The sequence below is a fragment of the Haliaeetus leucocephalus genome, unplaced genomic scaffold (genome assembly GCF_000737465.1).
Source record: "Haliaeetus leucocephalus isolate CR32 unplaced genomic scaffold, Haliaeetus_leucocephalus-4.0 Scaffold656, whole genome shotgun sequence".
In the NCBI taxonomy this organism is placed as follows: domain Eukaryota; kingdom Metazoa; phylum Chordata; class Aves; order Accipitriformes; family Accipitridae; genus Haliaeetus; species Haliaeetus leucocephalus.
Window position 1 is genome coordinate 4,314,338 of NW_010973092.1, and position 22,368 is coordinate 4,336,705.

Genomic DNA, 22,368 nt, shown 5'->3' on the forward strand with positions numbered 1-22,368 from the left:
CCCGGCCATGGAGCACCCGGCGCTGCCGCTGCTGCTGGCGCTGGCGCTGGGTCTCGCCGCCGCCGCCAAGTCCCCGTACCAGCAGGTCCTGCAGCACAGCCGGCTCCGCGGCCGGCAGCACGGGTAAGCGAGGCGGCTCTCCGCCCCCACCCCGGAACGTCGCTTTGGGGTTTTTTGGGTTTTTTTTCTTTGTTTTCCTACTTTTGCACAAATCCCGGGGGGAGCGGCTCGGTCCTGCCCTCGGGGGAGGCTCCGGGTGGGTGCTTTCTTCCTGGGAGAATTACTGAGCTTTGCTTTCTTCCTCGAGTAACTTTTTTTTTTTTCTTTCTTCTTCGGATAACTTCCTTTTCTTTCAGGATGCTTGACGTTGTAGATGTCCTTTTAGACCCCTCAGTGATTCTTTAGCGGTCTGTCGCCGTTAAGGAAAAAGGGGAAAAAAACCCCCAGATTTCAAACAGTTAAACATTTTGTGGAAGGGACTCTCGTTTTCATGAATTTATAGCAAAAGAAAGAAAACTGGTTCAGTGGCAGGGGAGCATCTCTGTGGAGTAAGCACCAACTTACTCTTTGACTGGAACCTCCAGTAAGTCTTGAAAGTTTTTTTGGCAGAAGTAATCACTTATTTACTCATAAACCTTCCCAGATAAGGGATATCCCCCCAAAAAATGCATGCAGACTTCTTTTGCTAGATGGACAATACATTATAGACCGAGTACTTTGAGTCTTGATCGATAGGTGGAAAACTAACCCAATGTTAAGAGCTGTTCCTACTGTTTTTAAAATTTATTGGGAATTTGGAAGGGTGAAGGGATGACAGACCTTTCAGCTGGCTTCCGTCTCTCAGGGTGGTGACATTGATTGAACTGTAGCTTCCATTTAAAGGCATTGCTGAAGGCAGGGTTGTGAAATGCTTTTAAAACAATCCAAGACTTAAATATTGCAATTTGATACATTATCTGGCAGGGATCCAGGTCAGTATTTATGAGAAGGGTATGCTGTTTATATGTGTAATCAGGTACAGAATCCAACAGACAAATTCTGAGCTGCTGTCTGTTTGTAAAATCTCAATAATGAAAGAATTACAGTGATTTACATGCAAATACAGCGAGTCTTGTTCTTCATCTCTACATGATCTGAAACTAAGCAAATATCCAATTATTCTGATAACCCTGAGGCAGAAGTTTGCTCAGACTCGGTAAGTTAGTGCAGTCCTGGTGTAAATCAGTGCACTCATCTCTGCAGAGAGAAGCCCGTTACTCCCTGTACAATCAATAGAGGCACAGGGTTAAGATGTGACTGAGGTCCATGCTGGTGCCTGAGATCTTTGGAACATGCAAGGAATTAGTATGCCCGTGTTTCCAGATGAAGTGACGCTGAGATAAACCCAGGGTAGCTGACCACAGCACTTTGCTCACTGGCCCCTTTCTGATGGAGAAAGCAATTTATACCAAGCTAATTTTTAAACATAACTGAATTTTGAACATTGGCTAATGACGTGCCAAAGAGATACAAAACCAGCCAAAAAGATCTTGGATGTGAGGTGTGTTGTTTTGCTTGCAGGAGGGAGCTCAGGACGGATGTGCAACCAGGATTGCCACCCTTTCTGCTGCGAGCATCCCCCTGCCACCATCAATGCTCCTATTGAGCCGAGAGCAAGTTGGGTGGCAGAACTTGGCTCTGCAGCAAAACTTGTACATCTTAATTAACTTTTTTTTTTTTAAGTGAATCGGCTCAAGTCTGGGAGGGGAGCTGAGAAGTATATAAGGAATATTAACATTTGAAGGTGAAACTGTAGGAGCGCTCTCCCCAAGCCCACTCAGCTTTGTGGGCACGATGTGATGCTGGGGAGCTTCATGGACATAGTCATGGCAGGTAGCTGGGGCCATATGGTAAGTCCTGCTCTTCGCCGTCCCTTCCCAAAGAGCAGCCCCTGCCCCAGCAGCTCCCAGCTGCTGCCTGCCAAGTGGAAGGCTTCAGCTGAAGGGGAACAATAGGCAGTTTTATCCTCGAGTCAGCGCGGCTGGCTGGGAACGGCATGGCAGAGGTGATGAACTCCAACGAGGAGAGGGGAGAGTGTTGACAAATTCATTTTAAGCCAGACCGGGCAAAGGACCAGAACACGCACCGCGGGGAGCCGCTACTACAGCCTGCCTGTGGGAATCATTGATAACATGGCCCTGGGGGGGGATTTTTCCACACAGAGGAAGAACTGGGAAGAAGTTTTCCCCGATAAGTCATGGAGGGAGCGGCAGCCCTGCGGAGCTGCGGTCCCAGGCAGGGAGGAGGGAGCGAGGCAGCGCCGGGTTTGACGCTGTCCTGACGGCGCAAGGGTTTTCTTGGCAGGCTCTTCCCTGGGGATACGGGGAAAATGATCAAACAAGTCCTTCAGTAGCCAGGCTTGTCAAGATGAATATTAGAGGGATTGTCCACTGCCGTCAGCCAGACGCTGAAATCGAGGCAAGGTTTGGAATTTCGATGTAATTGGAACCATACTTCGGCGCGGCGGGGCCGGGGTAGCCGAGGTGGGCTGAGTCAGAGAGCACAGACGTCTCTCTAAGCGATCATTTGGCGTGGAAATTACTGAGCCTGGGCCAGTTTGCACCAGCTGAAAGTTTGGCTTTGCAATTTCTAACTTTTTTTCAGTAGATTCTTTCTCCTTGTCACTTGCCTTATGTATAGAAAGGGAATTAAACGCCTTCATGCAGAAACAAACTACCATTACTGGATATGGCAGTAACGAGGGAAACGGTGAGCCTAATTTCCCCAGGTCCCACAGGCCCTCACTTTCCCCTCGGGGCAGGACGAAGGTGCCAAGGCTGCGCAGGGTCGGATCCTGCCTCCGCAGGGCCCTGCGGCAGCCCCATCAACAAAGGCTCATTGAAGGCAAGCCAAGCTCCCGCTGAGACTGGCGCTGGAATTAGCCAACATATAGGAGACCCTCACATTAATTCATGCTAATGATGGGCAGGCTGGCCCGTTTTGGAGAGAGACAAATTTGGGATGCTGGTGAAAAGGAAGCATGGCTGCAGGAAGACTGGGTGACGGTCAGGGTGCAAACTCGGCTTTTGTTAATGTTGGTAGGCGAGCGGGCAGCATCTCGGTCAAACCCAGCAGGACACAGGCTGCTGTCTGTTTTCCTAAACAGATCAACAAGACCTTCACAACAGCATCTCCAGGCCCCATCCAGAGTTTCATCTGCGCAAATGAAAACTCTGCCTTGGACAGTGCGGAGCGCTTCTGATGGGCCGAAGTGGTGAATTATGTATTTTGCTTAATTATTTGTTTTCCTTCCATCTGCCTGGCAGCCAATACTGCCCATAATCTGGATGCCGCTGCCGCAACCAGGGCATGCTGTTGGGACTCCAATCTCATTTGAGCTGAGCATCCTCAGCTTGCCTGGGCATTTGCTACACCTCTGGCTCAAGCCCAGAGGCAGTCGGTGGCCTCGCAACCCAGATCCATAAATTATATCTCACGCACTGACCGTGTGTTGCCCACATCCGTGGCCAGGGCTGCTGGCCACAAACCACAGAGATGGTGAGCCAGGCTGAGCGGGGAAATGCTGTGCTGGCCAAACCAGCAGCGAGTAAACTCCCAGCTCCGGTTTGACCACATCTTTGCTCGCAGTGATACCACTTCTTAGAAAGCTGAAAGGCTGCAGTCCGCTCTCAGTGGGGTTAATCACATGTGTAAGGTGAACCATCTGCTTTTCTGGTTGAGAAGGAGCTCTCGGTACCTTATGGGCTGATAGAGCCACTCGCAGCCTGTGCCGTCATTCCTGGTGGGTTCACGCTGGAACAGGCAGTCCCACTGCTCATTTTCCCCATCAGCGGCTCAGCATCCATGTCCAGAATCAGTTGAGTCTGTCATACAGCAAAAATACCTGTTCTGGTTTTGGTGCAAGTCGGTCCATAGGCTGATAAATATCTGTCCTTCTTTGTGCTAAGCAATAAAATAATGGGGGTTTTTGGAAGGATTTGAATTATTGCATAACTTTATCAGGTTTTAGCTGGGATCCTAAATTGTAAGGAGCTGTTCACGATGGAAATACCGACCGAAGTATTATTTTAAACTTAATTCCTTTATTTTTTTTGGTGGGAGGGGGAACATGGAAAAAAGTCAAGATTTTGCACTCAGTGAAGAAAAAAGATACCCTGGCAGAATGAAAAGAGATCTCTTTCACTGCTTCCTCCACTTCATGACAGTTATTATCCACTCAGATGGAGCAAATTGACTTGCAGCTCTCAAAGTTTCCTCCCTTTGCAACCCCAGCAGGGTTTTTTGGGCAATGTCAGGTGGGGTCTGGCTCCACGTTGGGGGTCAGCACCGTAAGGAGGGAGGCTTACCGCACCCTCTTCTGCTTTGTCGTTCCCGGTAGCCCCAATGTGTGCGCGGTGCAGAAGCTGATCGGCACGAACAGGAAATATTTCACCAACTGCAAGCAGTGGTACCAGAGGAAGATCTGTGGGAAGTCAACGTAAGTACCCGAGTGCCGGCCAGGGTCTCCCTGAAGACCCCCTTGTGGAGGTGGGTGCTGGGTGGGAGAAGCGGGTGGTATGACAGACATGGGATGTCAGAGCCGGTGGTGTGGGCTTAACGTGTATATGTGTTGAGAATTGTTTTAGCCTTTTAGTTCCTAAGAAATACTTGTTTTTCTCAATTGTCAAACATGATCCTAAAACACTTAGATGTTAAGAATGGCAAGTACCATGTAAACACAAACCCTGATGGTTTATTCTAATTGCATTTCTATATATACTTACAGAGCTCTCAATGCTGTAATGAAGTGTGTACCAGATGTTTTCTAGTACTTAGCTGTGTCTTGCCCCATGCTAGGCTCAATGCTGCCCAGCTCAAAAAAAAAAAAAAAACAAAAAAGAGAAATAAAAGGCAATCCAGAGCTGATGGATATTGGAGAGAAAGTAAAATTCATCTACACATGTTTGCTTTGGAAGGGAAAACAGAAATAAGGGGAAAGAAGTGTCAGTTTTAGCCAACACTCTCTGATGACTCCACCAGGAAAGTTAATTAGACTTGCAGGCCAATTCCACGTCTAAAATTGCAAACAATAATATTCAAGTAGCTGTTGCATAAAGTATCTGTGTAAGCAGCCTCGGGACATTCTTTTGAAAGATGTAGTCAGCAGATAATTAAGGATATGCATGCTTGACTATCTGCCAGGCTGTAGATCAGGAGCGGGGAATCTTTTTCCTTGGTGTAGGCCAAACTGGGCTTTCAGACACATTTGCTGGCCCACGCTTTAGCACGCGCTGCCATGTTACCCCATATCAGTGCAAAGGGGCTGGCTGTGGAGAGCAGAGCTGTGGGCCAGGTCTGGTCCTGGATCTGCAAGCTCAAGAAGAACAAAGAGCAGAAAATCCTCTCCTGCGTTTCTGATACGGCCCAATGTAAATTGTGATTAGATCTATAGGAACACGCTGTTCTTTACTGCAGAATAAATAACTTGTGTTTCTGTAGTCAACAGCAGACTTTGAGATCCTGAACTGTGGTAAGCTATACGGCTTTTATTTTGGTTGCCTTCATTGGTTTAGCTGTGATGGCTGGCCATTGGGATTCATTTCACGTGTCTGGGGTTGGTATGGTGAGGAGGGAGGCAAAACAGGAGTTGTCACTGTGCACGGCTTTTGGCCTTTCATCACGCGACCCATGAATTCGTCTAAAAGAGGAAAATTCTGTACTTCGGGAGGATATATTGCAGGATGTGCCATGTAGTGAGCATGTATAGTGGTTTCCCTTACGTCCAATTGTCTTTACAGGGGGGAAAAAAAAATGGAGAGGCACTATGGTAAAAACAACCAACCAACCTCCCCTGTCCCCAGTCCCACAAAACCATCAAATCTGGGAAGACTTAATTTGGGTGATCAGAGTTCAGGCTCTCATCTTGGCTGATTGGTGGCTTTTTTGACGTAAAATGGACAACAATATGGCATGGCAATATGGTATCATCATTGCCTCTTCTGATAACAGAGTAGCTTAGTAGGTCTCCAAAGAAAACATGACTCAGCTGTGGATGTGGGATAGCTTTGCTGTTATAGTCACTGAAAGGCAAAGCGATCCAGCCATGGACTTCTTCAGCTCTGAAGCAAATGAGAAGCTAACCTCACGTAACCCAAGTGTGCAGCTGTGTTTGGCAGAGACAAACTCGTCTGCTTATCTCCAGAAAGAGGTGAAACAACTGGCATCTGGCAGTATTTCATGATTTCATTTGAGGAGACGGGGTGATCTCTTCTAACCTCATTTTCTCTGCTTTTACCCAAGTGTCTAATCCAATGATGCATCGCTGAGAGAAAAGCACACAGAGCATTAACCTGCTTGTTAACCTATGAGATAATGTTTCCATTATACATGGTATTTGCTCACTAATCTTTGCTTTGCATCATCTCCACAATGGGTGTTATTGTCTTCTTCTCTCTTCCTAGTAATTTTTGAGCCTGGGCCCTACTTTGCCCTTTAGCAGTGCTTGTGCAGAACAAAAGACACGTGCCTTGACTCACATTTTCCGGAGGACCCTGGGACAGCTCTGATTACAAACGTTTGCTGGTGATGGCTCCCACTGGACGTGGTGTTCCTGGCGTATGGAAGCAATCAGGAGTCATTTGGGCCGTAAAGGACACGATGCATTATGCTGCGGCAGTCAAATTCTTCGAGTGTCAGGGGCCTGATGCTGTGCTGTACTCAGTGCATCAGTCTGTAGGCACAGTTAATAGTGCTCAGCATGAACCCTCGGAACTGGTCCGTTGCGTGGGACTGAGCTGGTCCCTGAGAGGTTTTGAGAATACCAGGTACCTTTAAATCCCAGAAAGAGTCAGGATTTGGCATGTTCATCAGCATAACTTGGTGGATCCAGCCTCTGCTTGGGATCTGTAGTCAGAAGTCCTCTCCTGAAGCTGTGTGCTTGGTCCTTCTGTTGGCAGGGGGATCCACTCCATCAGCCCAGGGGTGGTGGTGGAGCTGGATAAGCATGGTGGTTTCTCTCCTCCTCCTAAAAGGTTTTCCCACCGTTGAGAAGAGCAGTCCTGCGATAGGAGACGCTCGACCCATCTCACCTACCTCACATTTGACCTGGCTGTTATCCTCCTTCTTTGCTTAAAGGGTCAGTGGTGCCACAAGTTGGATGCGTGTTGCAGGTGTAAATACCTGCCTTTAGGAAGAAAGTTTTGACTGCTTTGATTTCTTTTCTTCTCCTGCTCTGAGCACTCTTTCAAACAGGTAGTAGGGAGGGAGGTCAGTGAGAGACCAGGCACTGGAGCGAAGCAAAGCTGAGCTCCTGCAGAGCTGACTCAGAGCAGAGAAATTCAGCCCCGAGTGAGGAAAAGCTGAAAAGTTGCTGCGAGCCTGTAGCATAACTTCACTCCTTCTTGGATGATCACATCCTGCATCGGGAGACGCAGAGCGGCTGGAGCAGCAAGGAAAGCCAGCTGGAAAAAACCCGTGGATGTGCCTGGTCTTTTCGTCTTGCCTCCAGGTGCATCGCCTTTCAGTTGCCGCTCCAGGCTCGTGGCTGAGAGCGCTCTCAGTCGTGCTGGGGTGCGGTGGGCCCCGTGCTGAGTTGCTCCATAGCTCTTACCAGAAACAAATAGGTCACGGCTGTAAGGCAGAGGCTTGACGGTGAGGTTTTGCAGGCTTGCTGCTTGAGCAGCATCTTCTGGTCCACAGGGGTGGACTGCACTGCTGGGGCTGGATGTGCACAATGGAAGTTTCCACTCGTGCATCGGAAGAGGGCTCTTACCTCTATCTGCTTTTTTCTTCTTCTTTGTTTTTCTTCTCTTTGCTAAAGTATTGGCTCACACGGTTAGGGAGAAATTAGATAGAGGATTTATGTACATTTTCTATCATTGCTGATGAAGTGAGATAAGACAGTTGGCAAGAAGTCTGACACTGCTTTGATTTTAATGAGTACTGAAACAAGATTGTTGTGGTAATTAGGTAATTTTCCACTGTTGGTTATTCCAAAGCCAAAGAAATAGTTTACTTAGAGTATATTCTCATTGCTGTGCCTGTGTTTTTCATATTTTTCTACCTCCCTTATGCACTGGACTCATTCTTCCAGAATTGGGGTTGCAACTGAATGTTTCCCCACACACCTTTTTGTCTTGAGAATGAAAAGAAAACATATAAATTTGGGTTTTGATTATTTTTTGAGAAATAACTAGGGGCAGTAAGTTGCCCCTTAATACATTCCTTTTTTTTTTTTTTCCTTTTAAATTAACTTTCCTTTTCTTGTCTGATGTGCTTTCCTCAGTTCAGGAAAAAAAAAATGACTCTCTGGCACTTATTTTACAAAAACAAAACATATGGGTTTTATTACAGGAAATTATTGCAAATGGATCTTTATTCACTAATATATGCCTAAGCTTATTTTTATTACCTTGAAAAATGCACTTAAAATTTAATTTCAGATCTTAAGAATGCAACAGCAGTGAAACAATTACTAATAAAAGCCAGGGACCTTGCTTCTGCAGTCAGACACAGATAGACATTTAAGAAATAGAGTGTTTCAAAACCAGAGGCTGAAAACCTATAGATTTGACTCAAAATTACTCAATGAGGAGGTCAGGAAATTGTGGTCAGAAGCGTTGCAGAGTGGATGACAAATGCTCTTTGTATGAGGGTATTGCTTATTTAACCCACATCGCTGGCATCCGTCGTGTCCCAGCGTAGTGGTCTGTAGCCGCTGAGCAGACACCAGAAATAGGGATGGGCTTGGCAACTCCGAAGGCTTTTGTGCAGAACCCACCGTGCGGTGCGGTGGCCAGGAGGTGTTCAATGTTTTCTCCCGTGATCTGTTTGCCCCTGTTGGCGTAAGAGAAATACTCCTCCGCGGGCAGCAGGCTGCGGCTCCCACCCAACTGGAAGAGGACATGTCAAAGGAGCAGCCTTCCTCTTTTATGGATGCGTAGGGGACTGTAGCATCAAGGTGCAGAGTCCCGCAAGTGAGCCTTCAGCCACGGCCGTGCTGCTTGTCCCCAAGGGCCGGAGGTGGCTGCAGGACCAGCTGGGAGAATGCCCTGTGCCCAGCCCCAAGCGACCCCTCGAACGGTGCCTTTGGGTGGGCTGGGTGGTCTTGTGCTTCCACCAAGTCCACCAGCCATGTGAGGGCAAATGGCTGAAGCTGAAGGTTTTTTTTTTTTTTTACAATCCCAATTTCTGACTCCTTGTAGGTGCAAACACTTGGCTGAGCAGCTCTGCGTTCACCTGGCCCTTTGCAGAAGTTTTCTGGTACTCGACTCAAAATGCTGGCATGCAAAATGCCTACCAGATGATGCTGGTAGGTCACCTTCAGTGGACGAGTGACACTGGGGGCTTGAAGGAGCCCCTGCATGGCTGGAGCTGGCCCCATTACTGGCCTCGGTGCTTCTTGCCATTGGCTTCCCTTGTGGGGTGGTGCTGGAGATGCCCACAAACCCGCTGAAAAGCAGGCAGCGCGGTTCCTCCATCCCTTCCCAGTGCCCTCCCCTCCCGGCAGGCGCCTGGTGCCGGGGCAGCCCCGAGCCGGCGAGCCCCGCGCGCTGCAGGCTGTGTGCATCAGCATCCTGCCCCTTCGTCACAGCTCATTAATCTCCGATCGATCTATAAATAAGCCTTTTAAGGCCTACGTCAGCACTCAGGAATTATTTATGCTGAACTTTGGAATGATTTCTCTTTAATCAGCTCTTCGTCTTTGATTACAGGTCTGAACCAAGGGAACTGTCTAGACTGGATTTAGTTTCTAGGGTGAAAAAAAAGAAAAATCGGAGGTAGGGGAGGGAAGTGGCAGGGCGAGAAAGTGTGTGTTTCTAATGAACGCAAGACGGGGGGGCTGGGGAAAGCGGAGCAGCAGGGTGTTAAGATCTCCAGTAGTCAAAGGAAGGGATTGCTTTAGGCAAACTCTTTCCCACATGGAATATATAATGTCTAGACAATCAGTCTGGGTTTGCTTTGTAATTCTCTTAGGAAACCGTGACACAGAATTTATTTGCTTCTGTCACAGAAAAGCAGGTATTTGTTTCACTTACTGGCTCTTAATTACCCTGAAGAATTCCCTCTTAAACCCCAGGCATTTCCACTGTTTGTTAACAGTGTTAAAATGATGACAAATACTTGAAGCTTGAGGATTTTCCTTTCTCTTTGAGTGAGTGTGCTGAGGCTCGGCGATACAGCATCTGACTCGTCTCGAATCCAACCGGGAGCACAGAGGAAAGGCTCGTCTTTGGGAGGAACACCTATTCCCTCGCTGCCTTAGCCCATCAATCAGATGGCCTTGCCCCGTTCACGCCAAGCATAAGAGCAATAGGTGAAAGAATCCCCTGTGAAAAATAAACGGGCAACTTCTGGACTGATTTTTTTTTCCTTCCCCCCACCCATCCCATTAATATCAAAACATGTTTCCTCAAATGGCCAGCTCTGAGAATCGGATGACTTTTATTTCCCCTTGAGCTGCAGATGATGGACACAGCATTCAGGCAGCTCTTGCTTATTTAGGGACTGCAAATCTGCAGGACAGCCCCGAGTCCCCAGGCTGGGGTCTCTGACCCCTTTGGTTTTACTGGGGGATAGGGGTTAATCAGAGCAGCAGTTTTCTGCCAGCCAGAAGGATATGCTGCACTGAGGGTGCTCGCACGGTCGTACCCGGTGTTAGCAAAGATGGGTGTGCTGCGGTACAGCCCGGGGTGCCCATGGATGCACGTGCCACCACCGGTGAAGTTTGTCCTTGCAGGGCTTATCCCAAGCCCTTCTGCCAGAGCATCCAAGACCAGGGATGCTCCTTCCCCTCCGAGTCTTGTCTTGTGGATTTTGCCATAGGTAAGCAAATCAATTCTGGTGGTGGACAAGAATGGGGTGAAATGAGGGGGAAATGCTTGGCTGGTTTGGCAAAGCAGCCGTACTGGAGTTGCAGCGTGTTGCCCAAAGAGTGATCAGACATGACAGCAGCAGTCAGCCGGGGAGATCCCTAAATCCCACGGGAAATGCGCCCAAATGAACTGGCACTTGCGGTGTCTTGCGTGGTTTATCTGTTGGGACCGTGGCATCGGTTTCCATCCACTGTTTGTACAAAGTCTCCTGGAAAGTGTGGTTTTGAAAAGAAATTGTGTCTGCTTTTGTTTGGGGGGGAAATTGGCAACATGCAGCCCTGAAGGAGATAAAAATTGTGGTTTGTCTTTTGTTCAAGCCTATATTTCTAATGAAGAGTCTGCTTAGAAACATCACCAAATATGGATGGACACAAAGCTATAGCAAATAGAGAAAAAGCAGTGAGATGCCATCAGTTAATCTGCTGTATCCATCTCTTATTCCAGAGTAATCAGTTATGAGTGCTGTCCTGGATATGAAAAAGTTCCTGGAGAAAAAGGCTGCCCAGCTGGTAAAAATATGTTTGACATTTTTTAGACTTCTTAAAATTGTACAGCTGCCTAGTAAAGGGAAATGTTATAAAATTACTCAAAGTGGATTTGATTTTTGCAATTTGTGCACAATATTGCCATGAACAAGTCAAAAAATGGACTCAGCAGAGCACCAGCGGAGCGCCAGATCAGCTCCAAAGCATGCAAAATGTTCCAGACAACTTAAAACCTTGGATATAATTAAACTTAATCAAGCATGGGAGAGCCATAGGGAACTACTTATTCCAACAAGTAATATAGCTGTATTGGAAATGCAATACAAAGGAATGATAGAGTAGCAGACAGCTCTGCCAATCTCTGCTCATTTTTATTTTGGCAAGCATGAGGTTAGCAAAATTGCATTTAGGAGAAAATACAGTTCAGCCACTGGTGGGGATTGGGAGGGAATTAACCGGGTTTATTGAAGAAAGACATATTCTGCTTTTGCTTTCTGAACTCTTCCTTCCACAAAAGTTTGATGCCGCCCTGTTAATCATGTGGGCTGGTGCAGATGGGTCAGCAGAGACCAAGAGCAGCGGTGAGCTGCCAGCTCCGAGCACCAAAAGCCTGAGTACAAACAAGGATTGGGTGAAAGCAGCAAGTATCTTTGCTTGTCTCAATTCAGATCCATGGAAATCCAGAGTAACTCCATTTAAACCTGCAGAGATGCAGTAGATCCTGGATTACATTGCTGTAATTGAGGCTGGAGCTGTCAGGCTATGATTATTTATTATCTAATTAACGAACAGCTACGAGTTCCCTGACATGCTTCATTTCCCCAAGCGTTCTCACCAGCAGCTCTCCTTTAATTCAGTGCAGTGCGGGAAGGATGAATGATGTGTTGGGAACATAACCTTCTCTTCTTTCAGCGCTGCCACTTTCAAACATCTATGAAACCCTGGGAGTTGTTGGCTCTGCCACCACGCAGCTCTACTCCGACCGGTCTAACCTACGGCCAGAAATCGAAGGACCTGGAAGTTTTACAATTTTTGCCCCAAGTAATGAGGCCTGGGCGTCCTTGCCTGCTGTAAGATATAATTCCTCTTCTTTCTCCTCTTCCTCTGGATTTCTTTAGTGGAGATCCAGCTCTTCTGGCAGAATAGGCACAGTCCTGATACAGGAAGGACTGAATTTCCAAGATGGGAATCACTGTACTGGTCCATCAGCTCCAGAGCTTTGTTTCTGAAAGAGCCCAACACTAGAGAGATGTGGATGCTCTCCTGCAGGTGGATGTAGAAATCACCTCATTCAGTTGTCCCTGCCCCTTACCACTAGAGATTGCGTAAGACCCACAGCAAGAGACTTTCCATCCCTTTCGTTTTTTCTTGTCGAACATAACTTTACTGCTCTGGTTACTCTCAGTAATTTTTACAAGTAGCCAGTCCCAACTGGAGCCTCGGTAAACCTTCAGCCTTCCTGCATCAGTGTGTTCCTATGCTCAATTACATATAGATTTCCTTTACATTGGTTTTGATTTTCTCACTCTGTGTCTTGTGGCATTTCCACTCCTGAAATTGTCACTGCTGTCCTGCTGGTGCTCCCATTCTCGTGGAGCATCTCTGTGGAGAGGGGAGAGTCCCGCCAGTACAAATCCTATCCAGTTACATCCCACATTTAAATCACTTGTCCATAAATATGTAAGAACAACTATTGGGGCAGGGAGGAGGCATCTTTTTGGCCATCCCCACTATGAAGCCTCTACCCCAAATCTGCACCAGCAGAGCCCCTTGCAGGGATGATGCTGTTGGGGAAGGTCTCCTGAAGTATTTGTCCTTGGCCCCGAGTGATGCCTTTTGTTGCCTTACTGCTCATTTCGATTCAGTGATCCCACACTGGAGCTTGCTGCCATCGTCCCTTCGTCTGCTGAGGACGGGGGTGCCAGAGCTGCTAGCTGCTGTTGTAAGGCAAGAGCTAAAGATTTATGAAAGTTAGAGCTCTTAATTTGCACAGACGGCTTAAGGCTGAATACATCACTTAATACACACGTACACATGCTTTGGAAGCACCTTGGATGCAACCAGACCTCCTGGCTCTCGCTAACAACCGGCTTAATTGCACTCAGCACTGAAAAATGAATTTTTCTGATTTTCAGGAAACTCTGGATTCCTTAGTCAGTAATGTTAACATTGAGCTGCTCAATGCCCTTCGCTACCACATGGTGAACAAACGGGTCCTCACGGACGATCTGAAACATGGAACAACACTTAACTCAATGTACCAGGACCTGCCTATCCAGATTCACCACTATCCCAATGGGGTAAGACATTTGTATTAAACCTACCCACAGCGGGCTTGCTTTTCTGCTGCCTTGCACCTCCTACACTGTCCTTGGACCTCCAGGACTCCTTAACGCTTAGGCTGACAACTATTGATTTACGATACGTATTTAGAAGGAGCTTGAAAAGAATATTTCTAAGCAGATAGTTTCATCGATGCTGTTGCAGAGAAGTTGCCCACATTGCTGTATGCTTGCCTAAGTATTGGTTCTTGCGTGCTTTCTTAGTCTTGATGATGCAGGGTAGACAAAACCACTGATTATTTTCCAAATTCTTTAAACATGGAATGTTTCAAACACTCTTGATAGAGCATTCTCATTCTTTGGGTGTTTTTTTAGGAAACCGCTTTTCTGTTCCTGCTGATTCAATATTACAGCACTCGCTGCATTTGAAATAGAAAACCGGCAGAGGCTGCTTCACCTTCTTGTTTTAGTGCCCGTAATGCCCCATGGCTCTTTCCCTCTGCAGATTGTGACTGTGAACTGTGCCAGGCTATTGAAAGCTGACCACCACGCCACCAACGGAGTGGTTCATGTCATCGACAAAGTCATCGCCACCACTACGAACAGCATTCAGCACATCATTGAGACTGAGGAAAGCCTGGAAACTCTTCGGGTGAGTCCAACCCACGTGTGCTCCAGGGCTCCTTAAAGGTGTTCAGTCATCCCACTCACAGTGAATTGTCTTGAAGAGCTTGCCAGTGCCGAGGTGCTGTGACTCTAAAGCTGCTGATAAAATCCTTTTACCGATATAGCTTATTTTGCTTTAGGAAGAGAAGTGTTTGATATCAGCACAAGTAGGGCTTTATGAGAATAATTGTCACGCTGCTCTTGCTGTCAGTAAAGAGATGTAGACTGAGTCTGTCTCCTCGCTCTTCTGTGGGAGTCTTAGCCTTAGGAGATATTAACTGTTCAGATTTGATGAGTACCAATTTATTTGCCTTGGTATTTGCCAAGTTAAGGAATAACTTAAAAAGCACAGGGGATTTGCAGTTAGCCAGCTGTGGGTTCTGATCTGAATTATTCACTGGAACTACTGTGGCCCTTTCCAGGCATATCAGGGTATTCAAACTAGTTCTCAGTCTTGCCAAAAAAGGGCTCTTGTACTCAAAGTTCTGGAGCACAAGAGAACCATCGGGCCGGGTCAAATTTATAAAGGGACCAAAGTGCTGAAAGAAGCTATTCAGGGTTTTTTGTAAGTCCTCTGAAATTATAAAAGCCTTAATAAATCTGGCCCTTAGTGTGTGCCTGGACAAAGTTGCTGACCTTTGTATTCTGGCTGGATGTGTTTTACCCTCTCTCCTCATTTCTTTGAAGGCTGCTGTGGCTGCTTCTGACCTCAACAGCTTGCTGGAAAGCGAAGGCCAGTACACGCTCTTGGCTCCAACCAACGAAGCCTTTGAGAAGATCCCACGAGAAACACTGAACAGGATCCTGGGGGATCCAGAAGCCCTGAGGGGTAAGTGCTTGTTTACTGAGCCCATTGAGAGACTGAAGGGTATTTTTCAGTTCATCTAAATTCCTTCTCGAGGATGTCTGAATGGCTCCTTGATACACTCTGACAACAGCCGCAGTAAACAGATTTGACAGACTCCAGCTTTTTAAACTGGACAGCCCAGACTTCTTTGGATGTAGATATGGTAGATGTGTAGACATGGCAGAGACAGCAGTATCCAGATATGGAGGAGGGAGCTGAAGCAGTCCCTTTTCTGAGTTTTCCTTTAGCACTCCTGTATGTGATGTGATTTCTATCAGTCCAGCAAGATGCAAGAAAACTAGTATCTAATCAAGGTAACTTCCCCTGACAAATGAGCCAAATAACCACTCTAAACCTTTTGAAGTTGGCAAAGGTGTATAAAAATAGCTCTTTTTAGGCACTTCATTTCACAGGCTGCTGAATTAAAATCAGCACAGTTTAAAATGACCGCGCATCTTTTCGAGTGGAGCTCCACACAGTACAGTACAGGAGGCCTTTGCCAGTGACCAGGATCCCTAAAAGCTGCAATAATTTCATAGCTGATTTTTACAGCTCACTAAGACGCTTGCCTCTCTTACAGACCTGCTGAACCACCACATCCTGAAGTCAGCCATGTGTGCCGAGGCCATCATCGCTGGCCTGACGATGGAGACTCTGGAAGGAACCACCCTGGACGTGGGCTGCAGTGGGGAAGAGCTGACCCTCAACGGAAAGCCCATCATTGCCAACAAGGATGTCCTGGCAACCAACGGCGTTGTACATTTTGTTAATGAGCTGCTGATCCCAGACTCAGGTACTGGTGCCGCTCTGCGTCTTTCTTTCTGTTGCCTTTCTTTTGTCTGTTTTGCCAAGGAAATACTGGATTTAGAGGGTGTAGGTATTTTGTGGTGATGGGTGGATTGCCTTTAACGCAAGGTTACTATGTGTTGCTTTTCTTTTCAGCTAAGACTCTGTTTGAGTTGGCACAAGAATCTGAAGTATCCAAGTCTATGGACTTTTTCAGACAAGCTGGTCTCAGTTCTCATCTAACTGGCAGTGAGCGAGTGACCCTCCTTGCCCCAGTGAATGATGTCTTCAAAGGTAAACTGGGGGGTAAATCCTTTCTTCCATCAGTTTGGGCCACAGATCTCCTTCAAACAGTCTTCAGCCAAGTTTCAGTGCGCAAGTATCCTCCCTCAAATGCCTCAGCTATAGGCAGTGGCATCTAGCTTTACAATTAAAAACTGGAGTGGGTAACACTCTGGACTCTTTAGTGTCTCAGTGGTCATTTTAAGTGAATCACTGGTTCTTTCCATACTTTTTGCTGCAGATGGACTCCCCGTGGTTGACAGCAACATGAAAAACTTGCTTCTGAACCACATTATTAGAGACCAGCTCTCCTCTAAATATCTTTACCATGGACAGAAACTACAGACTCTGGGTGACAAGGAACTGAGAGTTTTTGTGTACCGCAATGTAAGTTCTTGCAGTGTGCAGTGCGCTATATGGCTGAATGATGCTCAATGGCTGTAATGTTATGGCTATCTTGTAAAAAGTGTAATTGAACGTTGTGGAAAGTATAAAAATCTCTTTTTTGAAGCACATGCTAATAAAGTCTTTTTTTCTGCAATTTTGTTTGCAGAACCTTTGCATTGAAAATGCCTGCATTGCTGCCCATGACAAGAGAGGAAGGTTTGGGACCCTGTTTAGCGTGGACAAAATGTTGACTCCACCGTCTGGCTCAGTGATGGATGTTCTCAAGGCAGACCATCGCTTCAGGTGACCTTTCTGCTCTTCCTAAGTGCTAGTTAGGAGCAGAAGAGCTGCCAAAGGAGTTTCTATTTATTATGGGTTGTAGTCATGACTATATATATAATTTTTTTAACATAGAAAGAGCATCCAAAACCATGGTCTCATCCCTAAATTATAGGGAGTGAGACTTCAAAAAACCCTTCAATGAATTGTGAGCCAAGAGTGTATGATCCCCAGTAACACAGTAAGAAGCTGGCTCTGAAGCCATCTCTGCCCAGCAGAGCCGCTGTGGCCAGACCTCTCTGTCTCCTCACTACTATTTGGTACCCAAGGAGTCAGTATTCCCAGATTGCTTTGCCATTTCTCAGATGTTCTGGTTAGACCTCACAAGCTCATTACCTACCTAATCAACTCTTTGGTTAACTGATTTGCTGGACCCCAGCAGGATTTTGCAATTGTAACTCCACAGCTGTCTTTTGAATGCAACATGCAGTTGCTCAAAGGCCAGCAGAAGTAGTTTACAATGAAGCATTTTATGTATGTATGTTTTGCAGTACATTGGTAGCTGCAATCCAGTCTGCAGGTCTAACGGAGAACTTGAACAGGCCGGGTACCTTCACAGTGTTTGCTCCAACAAACGAAGCTTTCCGAGCCATGCCCCAAGGGGAACTGAACAAACTAATGGGTGAGCATTTTTAGAGCGTTTAGATGAACAGCTGCTGTGTGTTATTGGTATAATACAGGAAGGAATGGCTAAGTTTCTCTGCCATATCTCATTCCTTGACCCTGTCTGTTGGAAGCACAAGCTTCCTACACAACTGATTTGGATTAAGTCCTATCCAGCAGAAAGCTGAGGTTGCAGAGTGTGGCACTGAACTCTCACACAAAGCGCGGGCATGGGTTTATACTCTCCCTGTGCTTGGAAGACTTGTTTGTAGTGTGTGCTACAAACTTACTATGACTTTAATTTGGCTGTGCTGGCTGGTGTAAGCAAGATAACTCCAAGGTGTTTCTAGAGAAACCAATGAGGTCTCTGCCTTTCTCAGGGATGAAAGAAATGAGAATGTGGCTGTCAATCACATAGGATCAGGGTGTCTAAAGTAAGTTCTGCAAATAGAAAACATGGTCCACATTCAGCCTCAAGTTACACTGTATGAAATTTAAGAAGTAAAAGGATGGAGCTGTTGCTCCATCTATGTGTACATGAACAAAGCAGGAAGTCCAGCCTGATTCTGAGAAGACAACAAATATTCCAGTCTAGCACAGACGGAGACCAATATCCTGAAAAGCACAGGCGTGCAGGCTGAGTGTGGAAAAAAGCATGGGAATGTTTAATAACGCTCTTCTGGATAAGCAGCACGATCTTTTATTTTGTTCATGTCGAAAACCGGCTGTGGTTGGAAACAATGTCAGGTATTTGAGTGTAATGTCTTCTCGTCATTAAAGTCCAACCAAACATTGACATCATAATTTGGGAAGCATCTGCCCGTGGTAGCTGGTTATCCTTTTAAGTGCAGGGATGAGGAACTGGTAATATCAGACTGCACATCCAGTCTAGTGCTTAATATATAAATATTTCAGAACTGTTTTGCAGCTATTGTAAACGGCTGCAGGAATGAAGTATCCCAGATGCGGACACTTCAGATGTTGTTCTTTTTTTCACGCAAATATTTAGCTTACGCTTCTGATGAAGTGGTGAATCATGCTGGTGAGGACATGCAGTGTGAACTGTGGCTACCCTAGAAAAACTGTAATGGAAAAAAAGCTCACAGTGTATTCAGATATGAGCATTGAAAGAAAAAGTCCCCCTTGCTGAAGGAGCTGCTCTGGTTTTGTAGGTGGAGGCCATCTTTTGCACTAGCAGTTCCCCATCGGTTCTCTGTGGGTTTTGGCAGTGACACTGCATCCTCTAAAGGAGAAGATGGAGAAGGGCTGCTGGCCCATGCTGCGCATGTCACTGCCTCTTCTGGAAAATAGATGGTGAAGGGGAAGCTTCTTACCTTCCTAAAATCTGTTTCAAAGCATGGCTAGATGAGTAGAGACTCAGTGGGGTGGGGATCAGGCCAGCAATCTGTGAGCCACTAGTGACATTTCTCCTGCACTTTTCCCCTTCCCACCCAGGAATCCTGCAGTTTAAGCCATGAAGATTATTGCCAAGTGACACTGGTGTTGGCGAAAGTTTTGACATTTGCAAATATCGGAGTGCTCTGTCTGCTTCCTTATTTCACATAGGTCTTCCCCCACGCCCCCCAGACTTCCTTGGGAAGTGAAAGCAGCAACAGAAGCAGGTTCATGCTGTGCACAGTGAGAGAATGAGGGACTGAAAAACCAAGAGATAGGGATTTATTGGTATGTACCAAGGTGGGACACCGGGAGAGTGTCCTTCTGGACTTGCTGGGACCCTGACCAGCCTGGGCAGGAATGGCTGCAATGTCCTAACCAGCTCCAACCAAGTTCCTTCTGCTGGGTCTTTTCAATTTTACATTGTTTCCTTGCACTTTCAGGCAATTATGGTATCTTCCATGTAATTTCATTCCAACGCGTGAAATATGGGAAGCAAGCGCTGCTGCTGTTTTGCAAATGTAAATGTTATCTTCCCCCAGGGAATGCCAAGGAGCTTGCCAACATCCTCAAGTTCCACGTGGCTGATGAGATCCTGGTGAGCGGCGCAGTCAGTGCCCTGGTGAGGCTGAAGTCCATGCAGGGAGATAAACTGGAAGTCAGCACGGTGAGTCACCTGGGATGGGGTTTCGCGGTCATCAGGGCTGTGGGCTGTGTTTAGCTGTCCGTGTCGAGGACCAAAGTATGTCTTCGCTCATTTGGATGGTGCGGGAACCTCTTCTAAATGTGCCCACAGACCCACCAAACAGTGTTTCCCGGGCTGTAGCGGAGGGACTGTTGCCATGTGTTCAATTCAACAAGCTGGCAGTCTTGAAATGTGGTTTGCTTCAGCTTTCTCCCCACACCAATTGTAAACGAATTCCAGGAGCTGTTATAAATTTAACCCTGAGTCATGAGAAAAAGCATAAATAAATTAAATTAATAGCTTGTTCAGCTAACACATCTTTTTTAGTGTAACGAAAATGATCTCTGCATGGGCTCCCTTAACACAGCAGGATTTATTTAGATGTATAATTTCATTTAAAAAATTCTGCGCTACCTTAAGAAAATGTAGGATCTTCTACTGATGACAAAAATATATTTCAGAAAATGAATAACTCAAGACACACTCTGTGCATAAGGACAAAAAGGCAGGACAAAAATGGAAAGGCCAGTGTTTCCAAGGGCATTGAGTTGGCCAACTTGTGTGCTAGACTCTTCCCGTGCCCAGTCCTGACCTGCCCTCTCCTGATGCCACCTCCGCAGCCGTCCCTCTTGGCACGAGCAGCGGCGCCCGCTGCCTCCAGCGAGCTGGTGGATGTGCTCTGCTGCCGCGGGACGGCGTTCCCAGCCAGCCAGCGAGAAAGTCCGTGCTCCAAAGCCTGCCAGCCCCTCCAGGACAAACTGCTCCGGTTATAATTTGTTTTTATGTTCTCCTTAATTGGCAAGAGGGATGAAAACACCTACAGCCATCCAGTAAATGAATGAATGAATGCGGAGTGAGGGCTTTTAAAATAAAATTAGAAACCACTGATGACAAAAGTTTCTCATTTCCTACTTTTAAAAAAATTTTTTCTTTTCCTGAACAGAAAAACAACGTAATACACGTCAACAAGGAGCCTGTTGCTGAAAGCGATATCATGGCCACGAATGGCGTGATTTATGCCGTGAACTCTGTCTTACAGCCACAGGGTAGGTCTGTGGTTAGAAATACCTAGAGCCACGCCATTACAGCAGAGCTGCTTTGGGAGGGAGTGGTGACACATGGCAATTGCTTCAGTTTATTGAGGAGGATTAGTCTGTTATGGGATTTTCTACACAAAGTAATGGAAGGAAGCAGCCTGTGTGCTTTGAAGAGTATTTCAATGCTATCTATGTCCCACCCTTAGCTTCAAGGCCGCAAGAAAGAGGTGACGAGCCTGCAGATCCCGCATTAGAAATCTTCAAACAGGCATCTGCGTTATCCAAGGTAAAAGACAAAAAATCTCTCACTGTAATTTGGTAATAATGACTGGAAGAAAATGTCACATTCAGATTTTTACTTCCAAAGAGAGTGAGTGTATGTGTTTCATGGAATGACCAATCCTCTCTTCTTACATGATTTAATTGTATAAGAAGTAATAGATTTTGCAACATGAAGCCTACAGTTTGCAGCGCACTGTGAATGTACCCTTGGCACAGTATGATATATGTCAACCTCCAATAATGTATATGGTACTGAGGAGTCATTTATCCATAGTTTTTGGAGACTAGGATAAATATATTGGCATGCAAACTGTTCTTATAGCTGTTGGAGATTTGTCGCATTTATGCAAACCTTATATTTTCTTTCCATGCAGGTTTCTCAGAGAAATCCTCGACTAGGTAAATAACTTCTCTAGCTCGTTTCTAATTTCTGTTGTATGTCCCTGTCCCTTAAGAAGAGGTTTATTCTGTTGTCTTGCTGCAAGCAAGATGTAGCATAACTGGGAGGGGAAGGGACAGGGAGATGCTGTGTGTCTGTCCCACCCAACTCGGTCTTCTCCTTGCAGCACCCGTCTACTCCCGGTTACTAGCAAGGATGAAGGAGAACTCAGGCGGATTCTGAGCTGCATCGTGAGCAACCGCAGTCAGCGCCTCCATCCCATCCGCTCCGGCTGACAGCTAAAGAGAAGGACAGAATTGTTTTTAAAAACCAAATATCACCCATAAATTTATTTTTGCTTCCAATGAAATGGATAGGAAAAAGGAAAAGCCATAGATATATGTATATATTTTAATACCATTTTTATTTGGTTTTGACCTTAAAGTTCCCACACTGAGGATAGGTTTTGGGTTTGTTTTGTTTCGTTTTTTACAAAGTAGTCACTAATTTGCGATTTTTAACATAGCCAGTTTTGGGCTTGATACGTATGTACCAGGGCAGGTGCTGTATTCCGCTCTGGTTCAGGAGCTCAGAGAGATGCTTAGAGCTCGCCTTGGTGCTGTCTCACTGGGGGAGACTGAAAGGGGCTGAATTAAAACCTCTTTTCCAGGCTCCCAGTGGTACCTACTGGCACTGCAAACTCCAGGCTCCCAAAGCAGGGAGCCAGGTATGATCTCACTGAAAACTCCCTCAAAACCAGTGCCAGAATTGGGAAATTTTGGCCAGAAAGACTTGGCAGGAATTGGATATGTTCAGCTTTCTGAGCAAATACATCACCCAGGGCCAACTGTATGGCTGGACGAACAGCGATTACTTTGGAGGAAGTAAATTTGTTGAATTAATTAACTATCACCCAAGCAATTGTTTTTCCTGCTTTTGTTTTTTTTAAACAAGCATGTGCTTCCTTCTTCCCCTGTGTTTTAAAATTCTTCCATGAAATTCTGAATTGAAGGCTTTTAACAAAAGCCTCTCTATTGACATTGAAGAAACTGCATAATTA

The 22,368-nt window shown here is 46.3% G+C and overlaps 1 protein-coding gene across 1 annotated transcript; it reads left to right on the forward strand.

The window, feature by feature from the left end:
- The first annotated feature begins 6 nt into the window (after positions 1–6).
- TGFBI (transforming growth factor, beta-induced, 68kDa) lies at positions 7–21,551 on the forward strand. Its single transcript, XM_010578877.1, has 17 exons — positions 7–123; positions 4,379–4,477; positions 11,298–11,362; positions 12,251–12,408; positions 13,474–13,638; positions 14,126–14,272; positions 14,974–15,115; positions 15,714–15,926; positions 16,076–16,213; positions 16,443–16,588; positions 16,755–16,891; positions 17,419–17,549; positions 19,468–19,592; positions 20,554–20,656; positions 20,854–20,933; positions 21,304–21,328; positions 21,496–21,551. Exons 1-17 carry the CDS (start codon positions 8–10, stop codon positions 21,549–21,551), a joined length of 2,046 nt encoding a protein of 681 aa, XP_010577179.1. The 5' UTR covers position 7.
- The last annotated feature ends 817 nt before the right edge of the window (positions 21,552–22,368 follow it).